This window comes from Gymnoscopelus microlampas (assembly GCF_963454915.1).
Source record: "Gymnoscopelus microlampas genome assembly, chromosome: 1".
Lineage (NCBI taxonomy): Eukaryota > Metazoa > Chordata > Actinopteri > Myctophiformes > Myctophidae > Gymnoscopelus > Gymnoscopelus microlampas.
The window spans coordinates 12,836,490-12,854,237 of NC_139962.1; the positions used below are offsets into that span (position 1 = coordinate 12,836,490).

General features: G+C 43.1%; 2 protein-coding genes across 2 annotated transcripts in view; one reads left to right on the forward strand and one right to left on the reverse strand.

Moving 5' to 3' along the window:
• The window catches only part of nav2a (neuron navigator 2a), a 111,523-nt gene extending 106,129 nt beyond the window's left edge, over nt 1-5,394 (forward strand). The window contains exons 36-38 of the mRNA XM_084063397.1: nt 396-514; nt 1,446-1,646; nt 2,493-5,394. Of these exons, the coding sequence (XP_083919523.1) occupies nt 396-514; nt 1,446-1,646; nt 2,493-2,618 (446 nt within the window). The 3' untranslated portion in view covers nt 2,619-5,394. The remainder of the gene's footprint in view (nt 1-395; nt 515-1,445; nt 1,647-2,492) is intronic.
• Nucleotides 5,395-5,997: 603 nt separating this feature from the next.
• On the reverse strand, nt 5,998-10,199 carry dbx1a (developing brain homeobox 1a; the record flags this gene model as incomplete). Its single annotated transcript, XM_084064327.1, has 4 exons — nt 5,998-6,339; nt 6,802-7,004; nt 9,568-9,666; nt 9,794-10,199. The coding sequence occupies 4 exons, from the start codon at nt 10,197-10,199 to the stop codon at nt 5,998-6,000; spliced, it is 1,050 nt and encodes a 349-aa protein (XP_083920453.1).
• Nucleotides 10,200-17,748: the final 7,549 nt, after the last annotated feature.

Genomic DNA, 17,748 nt, shown 5'->3' on the forward strand with positions numbered 1-17,748 from the left:
AATTCGGTCTTCGGTACTTCCAAAACACTGCATTTTCGCTCAAACTCTTCCATGTAAACAGTGTAAACAGACATTAGAAAAAAATATTTTTGGGGCTGAAGTAGTACTTTAATTTGTGGTTCCACTTTAGGAACTGAGATTCATGTCAACTCTGTTCTCTCAACACCTGTCTCAGGTCACATCTAGATAAAGCAGGCATGCCTAGAAACATAATAAGACAATAAGACATAACAAAACAAGCCTTCATCATAAGGGCCATTCTACTTTAGGTCTGTGCAGCTACCTGCTCCCTCTGTCTTGTGTTCCCTGTCATTCATTGCCGTACTGTCCTGTCTGTACAATAAATGTGGTCCTATGTCTCACCTTTGTGGACTCCCCCCCTTCCCCCCCTCCAGGGCCTCGACTCTTTCTGTCCTGTCCCATGGATGTGGAGGGCTCCAGGGTGTGGTTCACTGACCTGTGGAATTACTCCATCATTCCCTACATGCTGGAGGCTGTCAGAGAGGGACTACAGGTAATTTGGACATGCTGTACATTACATTACATTACAGTCATTTAGCAGACGCTTTTATCCAAAGCGACTTACAATAAGTGCATTCAACATAGGTAGGGAACAAAACTACTAATCACCAGAAGTATTAAGTGCATTTTCTTCTAAAACAAGCAACTAAGAGTATACCTAGCACTAAGGTAAAAGTACAATATATCAGCTACCTACTTTCTTAAACAGATGAGACAAAGTAGGAAAATCAAATGAGCAAGAGCAAAAAAACAAGTGTATTGAATAAACAAGATCCAATAAGACAAGAGCTCGTACAACTAATTGACAACAAGTAGGCCAGGCAAAGAGGAAGGGTAGTGTTTCCTGAAAAGGTGGGTTTTCAGCCTGCCGCGAAAGATACTGTACAGTGACAACACACGCAACACACGCAACGCAACGCAACGCAACGCAACGCAACACACATATTTTATGCTGTTTATCCTCACACTCTACAGCATCACACTTTAACGTAAATAAAATAAAAACTAGGGATCAATCCTTGGTTGGTTAAATTCTACAACTTAACAGATGTCTTTAACATGGAAACATCATTATGTTTAGTGGGATATATAGAGTATGTGATACGTCCAGCACATTAACCCATTAAGACCTGAAGCCGATTCTACATGTCTCCTAAATCCCAACAGTTTTCTGAAAAACGTATGTTTCTATATCAATGGTGCTCAAACTTTTTCATGTCAAGGACCCCCAAAATTATATGTATTTGGCCGCCGACCCCCATCTCAATCGCTTTAAAATAATATATATTCAAAGATTTGCACACATTTTCACAATTTTTGATCAGCCAAAGTGTAAAATAATGCTTTTTAGCTCAAATCAAAAAATGGTCACACTGGGTTAAGTGTGACCCTGAAACTTACGTTGACCTCGTCTCTCGCTCTAGCTGTACGGTCGCAGGGCGGCGTGGGAAGACCCCGCGCGCTGGGTGATCGACACCTGCCCGTGGTCGGCCGCGGCCACTCCGGCCGACTGGCCCCCGCTGCTACAGCTTCGCCCGGAAGACGTGGGTTTCGACGGTTACTCCGCCCCCAGAGAGGGAGTCAGGAAGGAGCCGCCACAGAGTGACAGCGACGCTGATCCACTGGTGAGAATGAACACAACATGTTGTGTTTTTACTGTTTGTGAAAGGCTTTGATTGATTAGTAATTCCCCCAAAAAGGGGGTTTGGGTTATGCAGCAGTGTTGATTTTCATAGCAAATTTGTATTTAGTTTTCGTCATAGTCTTTTGAATAAAATTTCATTTAGTTTTAGTCATATTTTAGTCACCTGAAATGTTTTAGTTTTAGTCGAATTTTAGTCAACTTATCAACTTATCAAGTCAAGATTTTTGTCGACTAAATCTACATTTAATTTAGTCGACCTTAATGTATTTTGGCGGTGCCTTGATGGCGTCGTGGATTTTACTCTTGGTTGCATGCTGAAAATAGCCGATCTGCAAGCTCACAAGGTGTCGCGCTGCGACGCGTTGTGAGCTTGCAGATCGGCTATTTTTAGAGCGCTACACCCGAGCGCAACCAAACCAAATGACTTGTCTTTTAGTTCTACTGGATCTCTTCTCCTCTAGTCCCTCCGTAACAGTTTTGTCTAATGAAATGTCAAATGAAAGCATAGTTATAGCAGGCTACATAGATATAACATTACATGCAGTACAAACATCATAAGAATTACACGTGTACACAGCTTAAATGATACATTGGGAACCTTCATGTGACAACAGCAAGTTAATCTAATTAAGGAATAATTGTGTACAAATAGTCTAAGAGAACTTTTTGGCACTCAGGTGTTGTCCTCTGTGATAAACTCTACCCAGCCAGCTAGGACTACGAAAAGAAAACAAAACTCTTCAACCCAGTTCTCTCTCTCTCCCGCCTCCCTTCTACTCTTTCTTTATTTCTTGTTCTCTCTCTCCTTCCTATTTCTTCGCTGCAGATGAACATGTTGATGAGGCTGAAGGAGGCGGCTACGTCCTCCAGCCCCCAGAGTTACGACAGCGACTCCAACAGTAACAGTCACCAGGACGACATCCTGGACTCGTCGCTGGAGTCCACCCTGTGACGTGTATTCTTCTACTTTTCGTTTTGTTTACAGTCACTAAAGAACCCCTCCCTTTGTCAAAGAGTTTGATTTGATGCCACAAAAATCAAACCGCCTTAATTTGGGTGCCGGTAACCCAAATGTTGAAGGGAATGATTCCAGGTTGGAAAAATTGAGCGACAAAGTTGTTTTTCTTTTTACCACAGTGGCCCTCTCAGCTCCTGTAGCAGGAGCCCTGTTAATAATAAAACACTCAACGTGGGATGAAGTGTCGCCATAGCCATCATCATCATCATCATCATCATCATCGGCGAACACCCTCCCATCATATACCAGCCTCAAACGCCTGGCTTTGGCTCCCATCGTTCTTTCACCTGTAGCTCAAAGGGCTGCTCCCTCCCTCAAGCTTCTGATGTCGAGGATTGGCTACAAATCCTTCGGGAGATTCCAAGGGCATCTTGGAGGCCTGACTTGAGCCCACTGTGGTTTGGAGATTTGATCCTTGAATAAATTATCAGGGGTTTCCAGTGTGATATGTTGACACAGGACCCAGATGCAGTGTACCAAGCCTGACTAGAGATGGCGCTGCAGGCTGAACGACTGGATGCTTAGAGAGCACAATGACGGCACAAACGCATCAAACCAGTCAATAGGTGGATATATCAGACAGCCATCCTCTCCTCTTCTTCGTCTGTGGGCGCCCAGGGGGAGCTGCAGGGGCTGTCTTTGTGGATTGTTTTTTGTTTTGTTTTTACTTTACAGGGTTGCACGTGTTTCTTGAGACACAAGCCAGATTCGTGTTTGTGAACCAAAATAAATATAAAACATGTTCCCTATTAGAAAATAATGTCTCTATTAATTAACTTATTGCATTCATCCCTTATAACACCCCAACCCCCTTCATGTGAATTGCTCACTGTCCATTTTGGGCCCCAGCTGCTGCTGTTGTAGCGCAAGTCTCTTTTGGTGCTGGACTAAAACAAACAATGCCTTACTCTTTTATTATTTTTTGGGGTAACAGACGATGTGCATTAGCTACTTATATGTCTGTTGTTATTGTTTATATGTCTAAAAACGGCAGTAAACTTTACAGGGCTCCGGGTCTCGCCAACCCCCCCCACCCCCCCCACCCCCCTTTCCGCATGCCGCGCTGGCGTCCTCGGTGGGGTCAAGGAGCGTTGACCCTTTTACCATATCAAACACCAGTGCCGCGGGTATCGATGACGTGAATGGAAAAGCAGGCCTTTGGGTTTAGTGTTTTTACGTTTGTATGAATACCCTCCTCCCCTCCCCGCCCCCCCAGTGCTGAGAGATCTGTAAATATTCTGACTACCAGCGAGAGGAAAGAAACTACATAGATTCTTTTTGGTGCTCTAAATCAGTACGCGTTTCCCGTATTGATTAGATGAGGAACGATTCGTTTGATCACAAAGCCTTGTCAACCTTCACTCTGTGCTTTTTTCCATATGCTCGTTGTCTGTTTTGATTAATGTGTTTTGTGATCAACAATATGTTGATTTAACCCATTAAGGCCTGAAGCCGATTCTACAAATGTCTTCGAAATCCCAACAGTATTCTGAAAAAAACGTATGTTTCTATATCAGTGGTGCTCAAACTTTTTCATATCAAGGACCCTCAAAATGATATGTATTTGGAAGCGGACCCCATCTCAAAATATTTAATTCCAGGGACTCCCCAGAAGCAAAGATTTGAGTTAAAAAGGTTCGCTTTAAGACAATATATTCAAAGATTTGCACGCATTTTCACGATTTTTCAAAAATAGCAGATCTACAAGCTTGTATATCTGCTATTTTTGAATAGCCAAAGTGTAAAATAATGTTTTTTTTTTAGCTCAAATCAAAAAGTGCCAGGTCTTAATGGGTTAATCATGTGACAACTAGTGTACATGCTGCTTTGTTTATAATAATCTAATTCTACTTGAGATAATGTTATAAAAGGTACTCCCGGCTGGGCGGACATGAACGTATTGTTTGGCTATCGTTTCGGCTTGAGAAAGAAACTAAGGATTGTTGTACTTTTTTTTTACTCTTCAGTCCGGCCTTTGAGAAACGGTGGACAGAGGCTGTTTCAGTCCAGCGTTTCTTCCATTGCTATTAAGTGTTTTTTGAGTGTACTTATCATCACAGATTCCCTATGCAACATTCATTTTGATCTCAAAATGGAAGCCAAACCTGTGAGGTGCATTCCTCTCTCTCTCTCTCTCTTTATTTGATTTTATTTTTTTATCCCCCAGCACTGCCAGGAGGTGTAAAACATGGTATAAAACAGATTTGTGAATACTTTTTTGGACTTGCGTCCTTCATGTTCTTTGTCCATATAAATATATATATATATATGTGTTGGTGCATTTTAAAGAGGTTGTGTCTTTTATGGTAAATGTAAGCACAAAAGAAAAAGTAAATTATGTATGCTTTGTCTCGTGAAAAAAAGCCTGCTTTTGAGATGTGCGGGTTGCTGAACGGCCAGTCGGTTGATATTAACATACTCACAAAACTCAAATGAATGTGTTTAGCCTTCTTTGCTACGGTATGATGTACATTTTCTATGTAACATAACTTTGTAAATATTTGATTACCTTGCAGCATTTTGATGACCCCTTTTCTAGCCGATTTGTAACAGTACTTGAAAATGAGTATTTTGTGTACAGTCTCTTACAGCAGAGCCAGCTCATCACTGGCTCTGCACAGGGCTATGGAGAATTCAATCTGATATCACTGTACTAGTCTTAAGTTATTGTGATTCAATAAAATTAATGATTATTTATGGTTGAATTTGATCCTGTTCCTTTGTCTCTCTGACTCATGAATATGATTCCACAGATTAGATCAAACAAGAACATTTTAGTTATGAGATAGCTACGGTAAGCTAAAATATGTTAAATAATTGAACACTTTGCCAGACTGATGAAAAAACACATGGACGGTGAATTGTTTACAATTTTATTTGGCCTTTGTACAAAAGTGTGAAACAGCGATACAAATATATACAGCACATAATACATTGCGACATAGTTATTAAACAAATTCATATAAATTATTCGTGAAATAGCTACTTCTTTTTTTCAATAAACAACTCTATTAAAAGTCAAGGTAAAAGCAACTCAATATTCTTGGCATAAAAATGTCCATACAAAATTGTACAAAATACTGTACAGTTGAAAAAGAGCTGTGCAAAACAGCAAAACGTTTCGTTTTCCAGAAGCAACTCGTAATTTGAGACATATGTTTGTTTTGTTTTTTTTGTTTTTTTAGATATAATGTGGAAACGATGAGGATATGGGGTCTATCTGAAATCAGGCAGCGGTTGGTTCGCATACAGTTTATTTTCACTCGACGGCCATTCTCATGTGGTTAAGTACGGCCTATTAGGCCTAAATAATTTAAGACACAGTAATTTCCTCTTCGTCTGACTCTGAGAAGTCCGAGTGCTTGCTAGAGAGGGAGGGCGAGGAGAGGTTGGAGCCGACACTGCTCGGCTGACCACCGGCTGTCGGGGAGTGACAAAAGTCTGCTGAGCGATGCACCCTCGTTCTTCTGCCGAACGCGTCCTCTTCATCTTCCTCGTCCTCCTCGGCTGAAGACTTCTTGCCCACGTCGCTGAGGTCAGGGTGCGGGTTGGTCTTGGTGGGGAGGGTCTGCTCACGACAGCCTCCCGATGACAGGAGCTCCCGTTCCTTGGAGTTCCTCCACTTCATGCGTCTGTTCTGGAACCAGATCTTCACCTGGAAGTGGACAAAGACGTGAGTTGAGTTTCAGTGGTGTTAAGTAACTAAGCACATTTACTCAAGTACTGTAAGTACACTTTTAAGGTATTTTTTTTTACTTTCCAGTTATTTCCAGTTTTCAGTACTTTTACTTCTACTCCACTACATCTCAGAGGCAAATATTGTACTTTTACTCCACTACAATTATATGAAAACTCTAGTTACTATAGTTACTTTGTAGATTTTTGTTATTATTACAAAACACACTAACTACTTCAGTCCTATATATATTTCAGGAATATTTTTTCAAAAATATTTTTTAGACATTTTGAACTTGTGAAATGGTGACATTCTGCATAATGAGTACTTTCTGAGTATTTTTACTCAAGTAAATTTAGAATTCTATAGACTTTCAATTGTAACAGAGTATTTCTACATTGCGGTATTGATACTTTTACTTAAGTAAAACATGATAATTACCTGTGAGTCCTTCAGGCCGAGTTTTGAAGCCAGTTTCTTCCGGTCGGGTTTGCTGATGTATTTCTGTTTCTGGAACATCTTCTCCAGGGCTTTTCGCTGCACATCAGAGAACACCGCTCTCCTCAGCATCCCTCTGCGAGGCTTGCCCCTGGCGGCCAGAGGCCACGAGAACGTCCCAGGGATGGGAACGACAGATGAAGATGCTGCAATCAAAGCAAACGGAAGGAGAACGTTGAATACCTAAAACGCTTGCCCCAAAACACAGTCGCAACCTCTGAACGGTCGCCACCTGGTATTCCTAAACGTAACCTCAGTAAAACTATGCCTACCAACCTTATTCATAAACTAAACCTCAGTAAAACTATGCCTATTAAACCCTAAACTTATTTCTAACCGTATCTTCAGTAAAACAAATACAAGAATTCCAGAACCATTGGGGGCAAGAAAGTGATCCGCGAAAAAAAATGGGGGCGAGCGTGTTTTGGGGCGAGTCTTCCGGTTACCAACGGGGTTTTATTGGGGATTTTCTTTTTGTTTTTTATCAACATCTCACAATAAACTACTTTCCACGGTGAAGTGCCCTGTTTGCCGTGGCTTTGCCTAGGTTTTTATGAACGCGCCTCCCCCTCAGCCAGTGCAATACGTCTCCGTTTGGAGTGAAATGGCACGAGGTGACTAATTAGCACATTGGCCGGTCCCCAGGCGCATTGGTATGGTAAAGAGCCAGCATATCCTTTAAGGAACCCTGGCGAGGGCGGATAGAGGAGTTAATAAACCGTGAACGGTAATTGTGTAGTAATGAACTAACGCAGAAAAGACTCTGGACAGGCGGCGAAGGCCATATATTATCGCGACAAAGGGAGATTTACACTTTCAAACTAAACACCACCGCATACCAGAATACTGATGCCCGGGGGCCCAATAATAAGGCGCATTTTTTTCTGCCCTCAAATCATTTTCATTAAATGAACACGAAAAGCTATTCATAGGACGCTCGAGTTGTTTTGTTGAGGCATTCAGCTGAGCCCATGAAAAGACTCCCCAAACTCCATTATGATTTGTCTGAATGAAAGCACGGACTAGCGACTTTATAGACTTTTCTAAGAGATTATTCTTTATCTCAACTCGTTGATTGGGCCTGGATTGAGAATAGAGGAACGTTTAGGGCATAGCGAGAGAGAGAGTGTATAGGATAGCTTAAGGTCATTGGTAACCTATCCCATGAGAGATGCCATGGAGAGAGAAATTCTGGCGTTGTGATTTGAATGTTTTTTTTTCCTGCACTTTGGAACTCTACCAGGGGTCTTCAACAGGGGGTCCGGGAGCCCTAGGGGGTCCTCGGAGTTACTACAGGGGGTCCGCCAAATATTTTTTGTGATGGGGGAACATAAGCTATTTTCAGCAGATCTACAAGCTCACAACGCCTGGCAGTGCGAGGCGTTGTGAGCTTGTGAATTGGCCATTTTCGGAGAGTTGCTGTATAGGGGAAAAGAGCAGACCAAGTACAGAGCCAACGGCTGACTTAAATATTGAGGGTTTAAAAGGTTAACTATCTGAAAATACACATTAGAATGAATCCAATTAACTATCATTTTAATCTGCAACACAATTATATACAATATGTAGGGGTGGGGGGGGGGGTCCCTGCCCTGTTCATCTCTCTCTCTCAGCTAAGGGGTCCTTGGCCTGAAAAACGTGGAAGACCCCTGGTCTATACGAACTAGCCTACCGGTTATTACAAAACTTATTTTGCGCCACGCAACTTTGTCAATATACAGTTGTTGTCGGGACTCCCTCATGTCGCCATGATGTGCGCGCACCCAAGAAGCATGAACAACGACGCGCTATGTGGTCTTGTGAGAATATTGAAACGTCTCAATAGGGGCCTAATAGGGAAATTAGTGCATGACTGGTTCACGCCTTTGGCCCGCCTGGTAAGAAGTCACTATCCCGAGGGTCTGTGGGTGGTTTGGCCGGTGGGAGCTGACCGAATTGGTCACGGTGCTGAAAGCTTTGTTGACCGCTGGCGGCCCATTGCCCCGGCGCTGTGGGAAAACGCGGGGCCGTGGAAATGCCAAAACGCCCCCAAACGGGGAGAAGAGGGGGGACTGACTTGCACCCATGCATGCCTCAAATCTAGAGCATGACGATTTGGGATAATTGGTTAATTAGGGCAGTGGTTCTCAACCTGTGGGTCGGGACCCCCAGGGTCCCCACATGATGACAGTGACAGGGAAGTGACAATTTAAGGTCAAACATTGGCCAAATTGTCAAGTAACATAAGAGGCAAACATTGTTAAAATAGCCGATCTACAAGCTCACAGTTGTGACTTGTGAGCTTGTAGATCTGCTATTTTCACAATATTTATCTGTGGAACCGAGTCAAACAAAATGTCATGCCTCAACTCCTACAATTCCAGGGTGTGTGGGGGGTCCGGGTCCCCACAAACCCTGTGTGGGGACCCCCACACGGTTCAAATATGCAGTTCAAATATGATTATTTTGGGGGGTCACGGCCTGAAAAGGTTGAGAACCACAGAATTAGGGGGTGGGTAGGACCGGGCAGGGGCGCAGTCACAGGTCTTCTTAATAAGACATTGATTTCTTATTTTCTAGTCATGTCCATATTGCGATCAAAACATGCAAAAGGCGTTTTACGTGTAACATGTGATGACGTGAGTTTAGACAGTCTTGGTATGCGGCCAACTAAAGACAGCACATATTTAAGTAGATACACTCACAGTAGAGCTGAGTAAAGCTGCTTACCTGGTAAATAGGGGGCCCTGAATAGAGGATGAAAGGTTCCGTCAAAATAAGGAATGTGGAAGGCCTTGGACTGTATGTGGACAGTGGGAGGGGACGAAGCTGTGGAGGGGACATCACACACATTATTATTGTTATAGAAACATACATCTTTCTTTAGAACAGACAGTATAACGGTACAGAAAACAGACGAATGTTTAAAATGCATCTAACATCACAGTGCACTCACCGGTCTTTGGTGAGGGTGCCAGGATCGCGCTGACTCCAAACTTGAGGAACGTAGGATCTTTTGACACATGAGATGTTTTCGGAGAGCACGATTCGCGCGTCACCGCGGCCGTTGTGAACATCCCGCGTTCCGCGTGCACGCCGGCGGCGAAGGACATGGTGGCTGCTGTGGACGTGCAGGTCGTGGGCAGAGAGACGGTCGCCGCCGACGGGATGCTCCTGTTCATGTACGACGGCACCACCGGCCTGCTTATCCGCAGCAGGTCCTCCACGAGAAAGCTGGAGTGATGGCTGTGGAACGTGGACGGCAGGGACTGGTGGTGGTGATGGTGGAGCGGCAGGGCGGCCGCGGGGCGGTACAGCCCGGGGTACATGGCGGAGGGGGCGAGGACGCTTGGGATCATCATGATGGTCCCAATGGTCTGCGATGGCGATGATGGGAGGGGAAAAAAAGAATCAGGCTCTTGAGATATTCCGTCTTTTAAAAGCGAAAGAGAAACTGTCCTGTGAATGGGTAGCAACTCCTCTGGTTTCTCTCACTCCAGGGAAAGGCATTTTATAGCGGAGTGCCCCCCCAAAAAGACCCCTTTGAGGGCTGACAGCCCCAACAATGGGGATCAACGAAGTTCTCCACATGGTTCGCTTTCATGCGACGTCCCCGGCGCGCTGATTGGCCCAGAGAGTGCAATTTATGATTGCATTAGACTTCATAAGCAAAAAGCAACACTCGCAATCTCCCATGCACAAAAGAGGCACGGTCATCAATTTTGCATATCGACCACGTTCCTCTTCTTTTCATGTGAATTTGTTTTGTTTGGCATGAGACGCAAGTGTGGGCTAATTAAAACGCGATCTTTAAAGATTCAAACACATTGGGAACTTTTAATTAGGGACTTAACTCTAAAGAAACTGCCATTTTCCATTCAAGGTCCCCTTTGTTGTTGAGAATATGGCTCGAGCTATTTTAGACATATATGCCAATAATCAATCGAATTATATTTAAGGCAATCTACTAGTTCTCAAAGTGGGGTCCATTAAGGGTGTTCTAAATGGACCCCTACAAGTCTGTAACTCTGACAGTCAGAGTTAAGGGTCTACAACATACTCCCATGTCATTGTATTTATTTATTTTGGCACCGCTTATGCATGGGCTTAATACAGGCCCTAGATGCTGGCTGCACCATCTCAGATGGAAATGAGTTTCATGGGATTCTCAACACTCAATCTGGGAAGCCCGTCATGGAATAATGTCTTAAACGGATTTCTGCTATCAAAACGCTTAAACAGATGTGTTAAATATCACAAGTCTTCATTCAGCGCGCCGGGCCCCGCCATCGTGCACATTGCGCGCAGAAGTGTGCGGCCGCTGATCCTGTTAACCATGAACTAACTGTCACCCTCAGCTGCGGTGGCGCCCCACACTCTCCCTTTATATTTCCCTTCTCTCTCGTCTTCAGAGAAAAAAAAAAGCCCTAGGCTACTGTGGAATAAAAGCTTTATTTCTAAAGGCGGTTTTGTTCTGCTATTTTAACCGGCTGAATAAAACCGCATCTGTGATTTGATTTAAAACGCATTCATATGAGAGGACACACAAACCCCCCTCATATAAAACTCTTATTAAAGCGACTAGTTGGAGGCTGATAGCCGTGTTCTGTCAGCTTTGCCCTTAAAAGCCGATAAAGCAGACCGATCAGGCGAAAATACATTGCAGACCATGAAGGGAAAAAAAAGATGTTTAATCACTGTTTTTTTTTACAAGGTAATTCAAATGAGGCATATTAAGTGTAATAACAATAATAGGGCCTAATAATCATAATAATTATAATAATAATAATAGCCAATTATAATAGTAATAACAACAACAACAACAACCAACAATAATAATAACAACAGTAATAACAATAATAGTGATGCTATAATAAAATCGTATTAATAATGATAAAATAATAGCCTAATGACGACGACGACGATGATTATGATGATGATAATTATAATAGCCTAATAATAATTATAATAATAATAATAATAATAATAATAATGGAAGGAATTAAATGAATATAATGCAAATAAAAGTTTAATTTGTTCTTCAATTTGTTTCTCCAAAAAAAATGAAAAGTTATTTGTCGGGCCTTTAACCATTAACGAGATTTATGGTGTCAATATGATAGAAACCCACATTCACGCCATTTAATTATCATTGAATTATATATTATTATTATTATCATCATTATTAATCTATCTTTTGATTCACGACTTTGATGTAGACCTTGACTTGTGTGGGCCAGACCAGATCGCACATGTCAGCATTCTAGACTACTATTTATGAAGTCAAACATTCTACCAAGTTTTTCTATAGGCTATACCCAATCCCATGTGCATATTGTTGCAATTTTCTTTGCAATTTATTAGAAAAATCTAATTAGAAAAGTTATCGGCCTATTTAAGCCCTGTTAAATGCATATAGCTATTAAGGCCACACTATACAGTCAAATGTTATCGAAATAATCTGTGCATCACCTCCTTCAACATAAATATAGCCTATAATGAATTCGCTAGATTTAGTCACATCGAAGGCATAATTTTACAGCTTGTATTCAGACCCTCGCAAGCTTGTCTCCTCTATTCATTGTTAAATTCTGCCCTAGTGGCCAACTTCATTTGGAATCGGTTCAACTATAACGATGGAGTGGTTCAACATTAATCTAATATAAAATGGCCCACAATCCGTAATTAACAAGGGAACGCCTCCGTGAAATGACCCCTTTGGAGGGAGAGAAAGGCCTCGACGCTTATCAGAAGTGCGTTATATGACGGTCCCCAAAAGACGGGAAGAAATTAGAATAAATAGACGCACATTAAGACGATCTATTCCACAACTCCTGTCATTCATGGTGCGATAAGTAACGAGGCCTTCAAAGCTTTTTTATGAGCCCATATTCCTTTACTTGGTGCCCAGAACCCTCCCTTTGTGACTGGTAAGCAGATGGTTTGCAGGAAACACAGCTTAGTCTCGATGACCGAGACTAATTTCTACTAGCTTTGCAAGCTTGCCACGTCTCCTCTCTCTTTTACCTAACCGAGTTAAACAGCTGGTTCCGACTGAATTAACGCCACGTACCGAAAATAAATAGTCTATGCGCTTCAGGGGGAAAATACAAATTGCCTGGGGAAAGTTTGTGGCTATTTAGGCCAATAGGGAGGTCATATTGTGAAAATGTTTTTTTAATGCTCAACATATTAGCCTATATTTGATGTATTCTTATTCTTTTTTAGATCTGATTTTATACAAAATATTAGCCAGTTCCCCCGAACTGGCCACTGTACATATTTTTTATTTTTTTATTACAACTCGTTTATATGATGTTTTTTTGCATATATATTGTATATTTGTCATTACATGTTTCGATCAATTGAATTTTAATCATTTTAGTAGGCCTTGTATAGAACTGTAGGCCTACTTTCTGTGCTTTTTTTTTGTTGCAAACTGTTATAAAAAAGTATTCAATCAATCAATAAATCAATCAAACTGCATGGTTTGTAAACGGAAGGCTCCACACTGAGACCGCACCGAGCCTATATAACATATCAAAATAATTCACTTAAATAGATTAACTTAACCATTGTCTCGCGTCCCTCTCTCTGCCTCGTTAAGTGAAAGGGCTGAGTAAATATGTTCCCCATGCATGAAGGGCTCTCTATGGGCCCGGCCCATTGTGCTGCGGGTCCGACAGGTGGTTGACTGTTTATTATTCTCTCATTATTTATCGATGACGTGGTGTGCGCATCGAGGAAAGGAGTTAACGTAAACTCCCCGTCTTTTCACCGGCCCGGGACGAACAGGGGTGCGTTCGGAAATTACGCACCGGAGCACACTCGCCTATTAGTTTGTATTGGCCAGTGCGCTCAATGCTGTATTTTCGAACGCGCCCTAGATTGTGCTGCTGAGTGGACGCGCTTCTATATGACAGTGACACTATACCAGTCATCCATCTAAAGCACTGGGTTTCAACCTTTCTCATATCAAGGTCCATTATTTATTCGGTATTTGAGCCACGGACCACCGTTTGATGAGATTTGGAGCCCAACATTTAGAATATTGTTTGTCGTTGGAAACGATTTTGTCCACAAATTCATGCTGTATTGATGTTGGTACCATGATAGAGGAGAGATAACAAGCCAACGTTGATCAAAATAGCAATTATTTAATTAAGTAATGCATATGTTTAACAATAATTTAACTCTTCATCTTTAATTAAACCAAATGGACCCGTAAGGGTTTGGTCCATATTACCAACTCTTCTTCATTTAGCTGGAGGCCACCTGGAACCCCTTCAAGGACCACTGGTCCCCGCACCACTGGTTGAGAACCACTGATCTAAAGCCAACAAGGCTGCTCTGAGTTTATTATAATTGGGTAAAAAGCCTAACACCCACTCGCCTCCCGTTTGTATGCGAGAGCTGGCGAAAACTTCTGGGAACTCAGATTAAACACACACAACTACCGGCCCATAATGAGCGCATTGGCTGTAAACTTCAGGTGGTTTGATACACCTGCCACTCGACGTTAACGGGCTTCGAACAACTGTTTCCCTTGACTTCGTTTATCAACGACGGACGAAACTTCAACACAGAAGATTAACGTCTGAGCATCCACCTCCACAGCATCCACCTCCACAGCATCCACCACCTCATGCACCATGGCTCGCCGGGGTGACAGCGAACCTCCTTCCAGCATCTGGCGCAGCGCTAAGCCCTGCCGAACACTCGGCGAATTAGCAATGCCACAAGATTCAGAAGGGTATGTGACAAGCATTAAATCGATATTAACTTTGTATTAAACATGGGCCCCTCCTTTTTTCCCAAGTGGAGTAGAGCCATAGCCGCAGACAAAGCGCTCTGTATGAAATCCTCCATGCACCTGTTCCCTATAACCAGCCAGCCAGGCGACCAGAGTTCAAGTTCTTATATTCACCCACCGCTTTTTTTTGTATGATCCTGGACGGAATCCTTTCACTTGGGCTATTGTTGTTATTTTATCGATTCGTAGACTAGGCCTACTAATCTAAATATTATTAGGCCTACTAAACCAGTGAGCCGAGGACTAGTAGGGTATTTAGCGTTTAAATGTCCATCAGCATGCCGAATTGAAAAAAACATATAGGCTACAAGTCTTTCAGCAGACACCTATCTGCCACAGGGTCCAGACTGCAACCTTTTTGCCTCTCTGTTGCTGCTCATTTATTGTCAGCATGGATGTCGAGTAGCGCTCTAATCCTCTTAAAGCACATGTTGGTACAGTTTGCATATCATTTTCTCATCCCAGAATGGGGAACACAACCAGCTCTATTCACAGGGATCCCTCGGTCCTCTTTTCACTGCAGCCACAGCCACTGGTGGCATTAACATAATCTGACAACCAACACCATTGTCCGTGACCTTGCATGCAAAGTTAATTGCTCATTAATACCAGACAAAACAGAGGGGCGCAGAGGAAACGGAGTGCTCCCCTAAACCCTTGTTTTTAGAATAGACAGGTGGAACATCCTCCAGAGGCTAATTATTATTTTTAATCTGAAATGATTAGTAGAAATAGACCATATCAGCCTATATATGAAGGACACCTCACGTTCAGAAATAGGCCCACAATGTATCATGAATCTCAAGAGTTGATTTGGTTGAAGATCCGTTTTATTGCTTGTGAATTCCCTCCATGAGCTCGCACCTAATGCAGCACACATGCGCACGCGCACGCACGCGCACGCGCACACGCAGACACACTAGTTCACAAAGAAAAGTTGCACACACTCCCTCAAAAGTCCACAATTCGTCACAGTGGCTCAGTGCTAATCAATTGCAAATGTACCTTTGCGCACATTTAATCTCATCTCTACATTAGTTTCACGGATGCAGGCCGATTTGCAAGAGGGCCCTCGGCCCCCCCCTTTGCCAACCCCCCAACCCCACCCACCCACCCACCCACCCAGCGCCAGCACCTGGCAGAGTCTTTTAGGTTAGCGTCTTGTAAACACCCGCTGTTCTAACGGGTGCCCTGTCTATGGACCCAAGCGTCACTGCGCAGCACGCAAAAGAAGACCAAGCTCTGTGGTTGTCAACACTGGTTTAGATTAGTGGGGCCACCGTCGTGACATTATAGCCATGACTCTCTTGGTCAACCTTAACCTGCAGCGCTGCAGTTTGATATAGATATATCCACTAACTGGCTATACACACCGCAAAGTCTGGACTGTTCATTTAACGTTGAGAGGGGAAAGAATTGAAGAGTATTATTGGGTCTGAACGAGTTACCCACGAGCCCACCGCAGACAGGCAGCCAACAGAGATGTACGACTGGTTCAATCATACACATTGAAATCAAATAGAATTGAAATGCTTGTTTTCGTCATTATATATCAAGACAACTTGCCCTACACAGTTTGTACTGTTCACTAACTGGTGCCATCAGTGCACTGGCCCCATGGTCCTTGTAATAAGTGCGAGGATCCAAGTTTAAATTTGACTCCTGTTATGTTGCCACTCAGATCCCTGTCTCTATACTTTTTCCTTTCCAAATAATATCACAAGCCAAAAAAAGTTTATACTTTTAACTTGCATTAGGCCTACGTCCACAGTCTTTTATATTCCAGCTATTCCCAGACAAACAAACTCAAATGTGAACTTGTCTCACAGATTATTTCACATATTTCTAGCAGAGTCCCCTATGCAGAAAATGCCTATAGGCTTGTTGTTTACTAGGGGTTGGGGGCTTTGATGGAGTGTGTGTGTGTGTGTGTATGTGTGCGCGCGTGCGTGCGTGTGTGTGTGTATGGGGAAGGGTGTTTGTGTGTGGGGCGGTCGAAGGAGAGAAGAAGGTATGAATGGGGAAGAAGAAGGGGCTTGGGTGGAGGAGGGGAAGCTTGACGGACTCCACTGCCTGTTGGCCCTGCAGCATTGATGGCGTGTTGGCCATATAATCGGATTGCCAGTGGGTGAAAGTGAGCCCGGGTGCTTATGTCAGTTTGCGTCTCGTCAAGCTGAATAATGCGCATGGCCGAGGAGCGGAGCGGACGCTTACCATTGAGGTGTTCTCAGTACTTGTGGCTAAGCGTTTCTAAAAGAGAGAAAAAGCCTCATTGGATTCATATATAATTCTCACTCAAGCGTTTTGACGCATTTGCATAACAGGAGGAAACCAGTGATCTTTTCAGAGCTGCTGCTGCTCCTGAAAAAAAGTGTGTTTGCATGCGTGTGTGTGTGTGTGTGTGTGTGTGTGTGTGTGTGTGTGTGTGTCTGCCCTGTAGAAGCAAGCGTGGACACGGTTTCCTGCGTTTGGCCTCTCATGATTAATAGAACATCAACAGCAAAAAACGACTGAACTTTTAGCTTTTGGTTCTTATCTCCCTCCGTGTTGTGTGAAAAAAAGCTTTCTGCATGAGTGAAACAGTTATCTGCCTTGTATGAACATGACCTATAGGCTCCAGAGCCTTTGGTGGCTCCATGGATTCCGCCTGAACACATACATACATTAGTCTTCCTGAAATGGCATAAACATATGAAGCTTCACTCTAAAACCAGCAGGCATGGAAAAAGATGCATTGAAACATTTTACACTTTGGCTATTCAAAAATAGCAGATATACAAGCTCGTAGCTTGTAGATCTGCTATTATTTTCCAAATCCTACTATAATTCTAGTAACCTCTGTGCGTGCGTTTGTAGTGGTGGTGGTGAAGCTACCCGGTTCTCCCCACTGGCTGGACCAATTGCTCTGATTTTGCACACAGCCATTGACCATTACCATCTGAACACAACTGTGAAGCCCGTTTTTCAATTTAATCAAATCCCAGCTTCTTATTAGCGTTTTTGTGTCAAAGAATGTCGTCCCATAGCTGCGGCTGCCCAGCTATGGGACAAACTGCCTCCCGGGTTGCCAGATCATGTGCGTATATCCCCCCACGGCT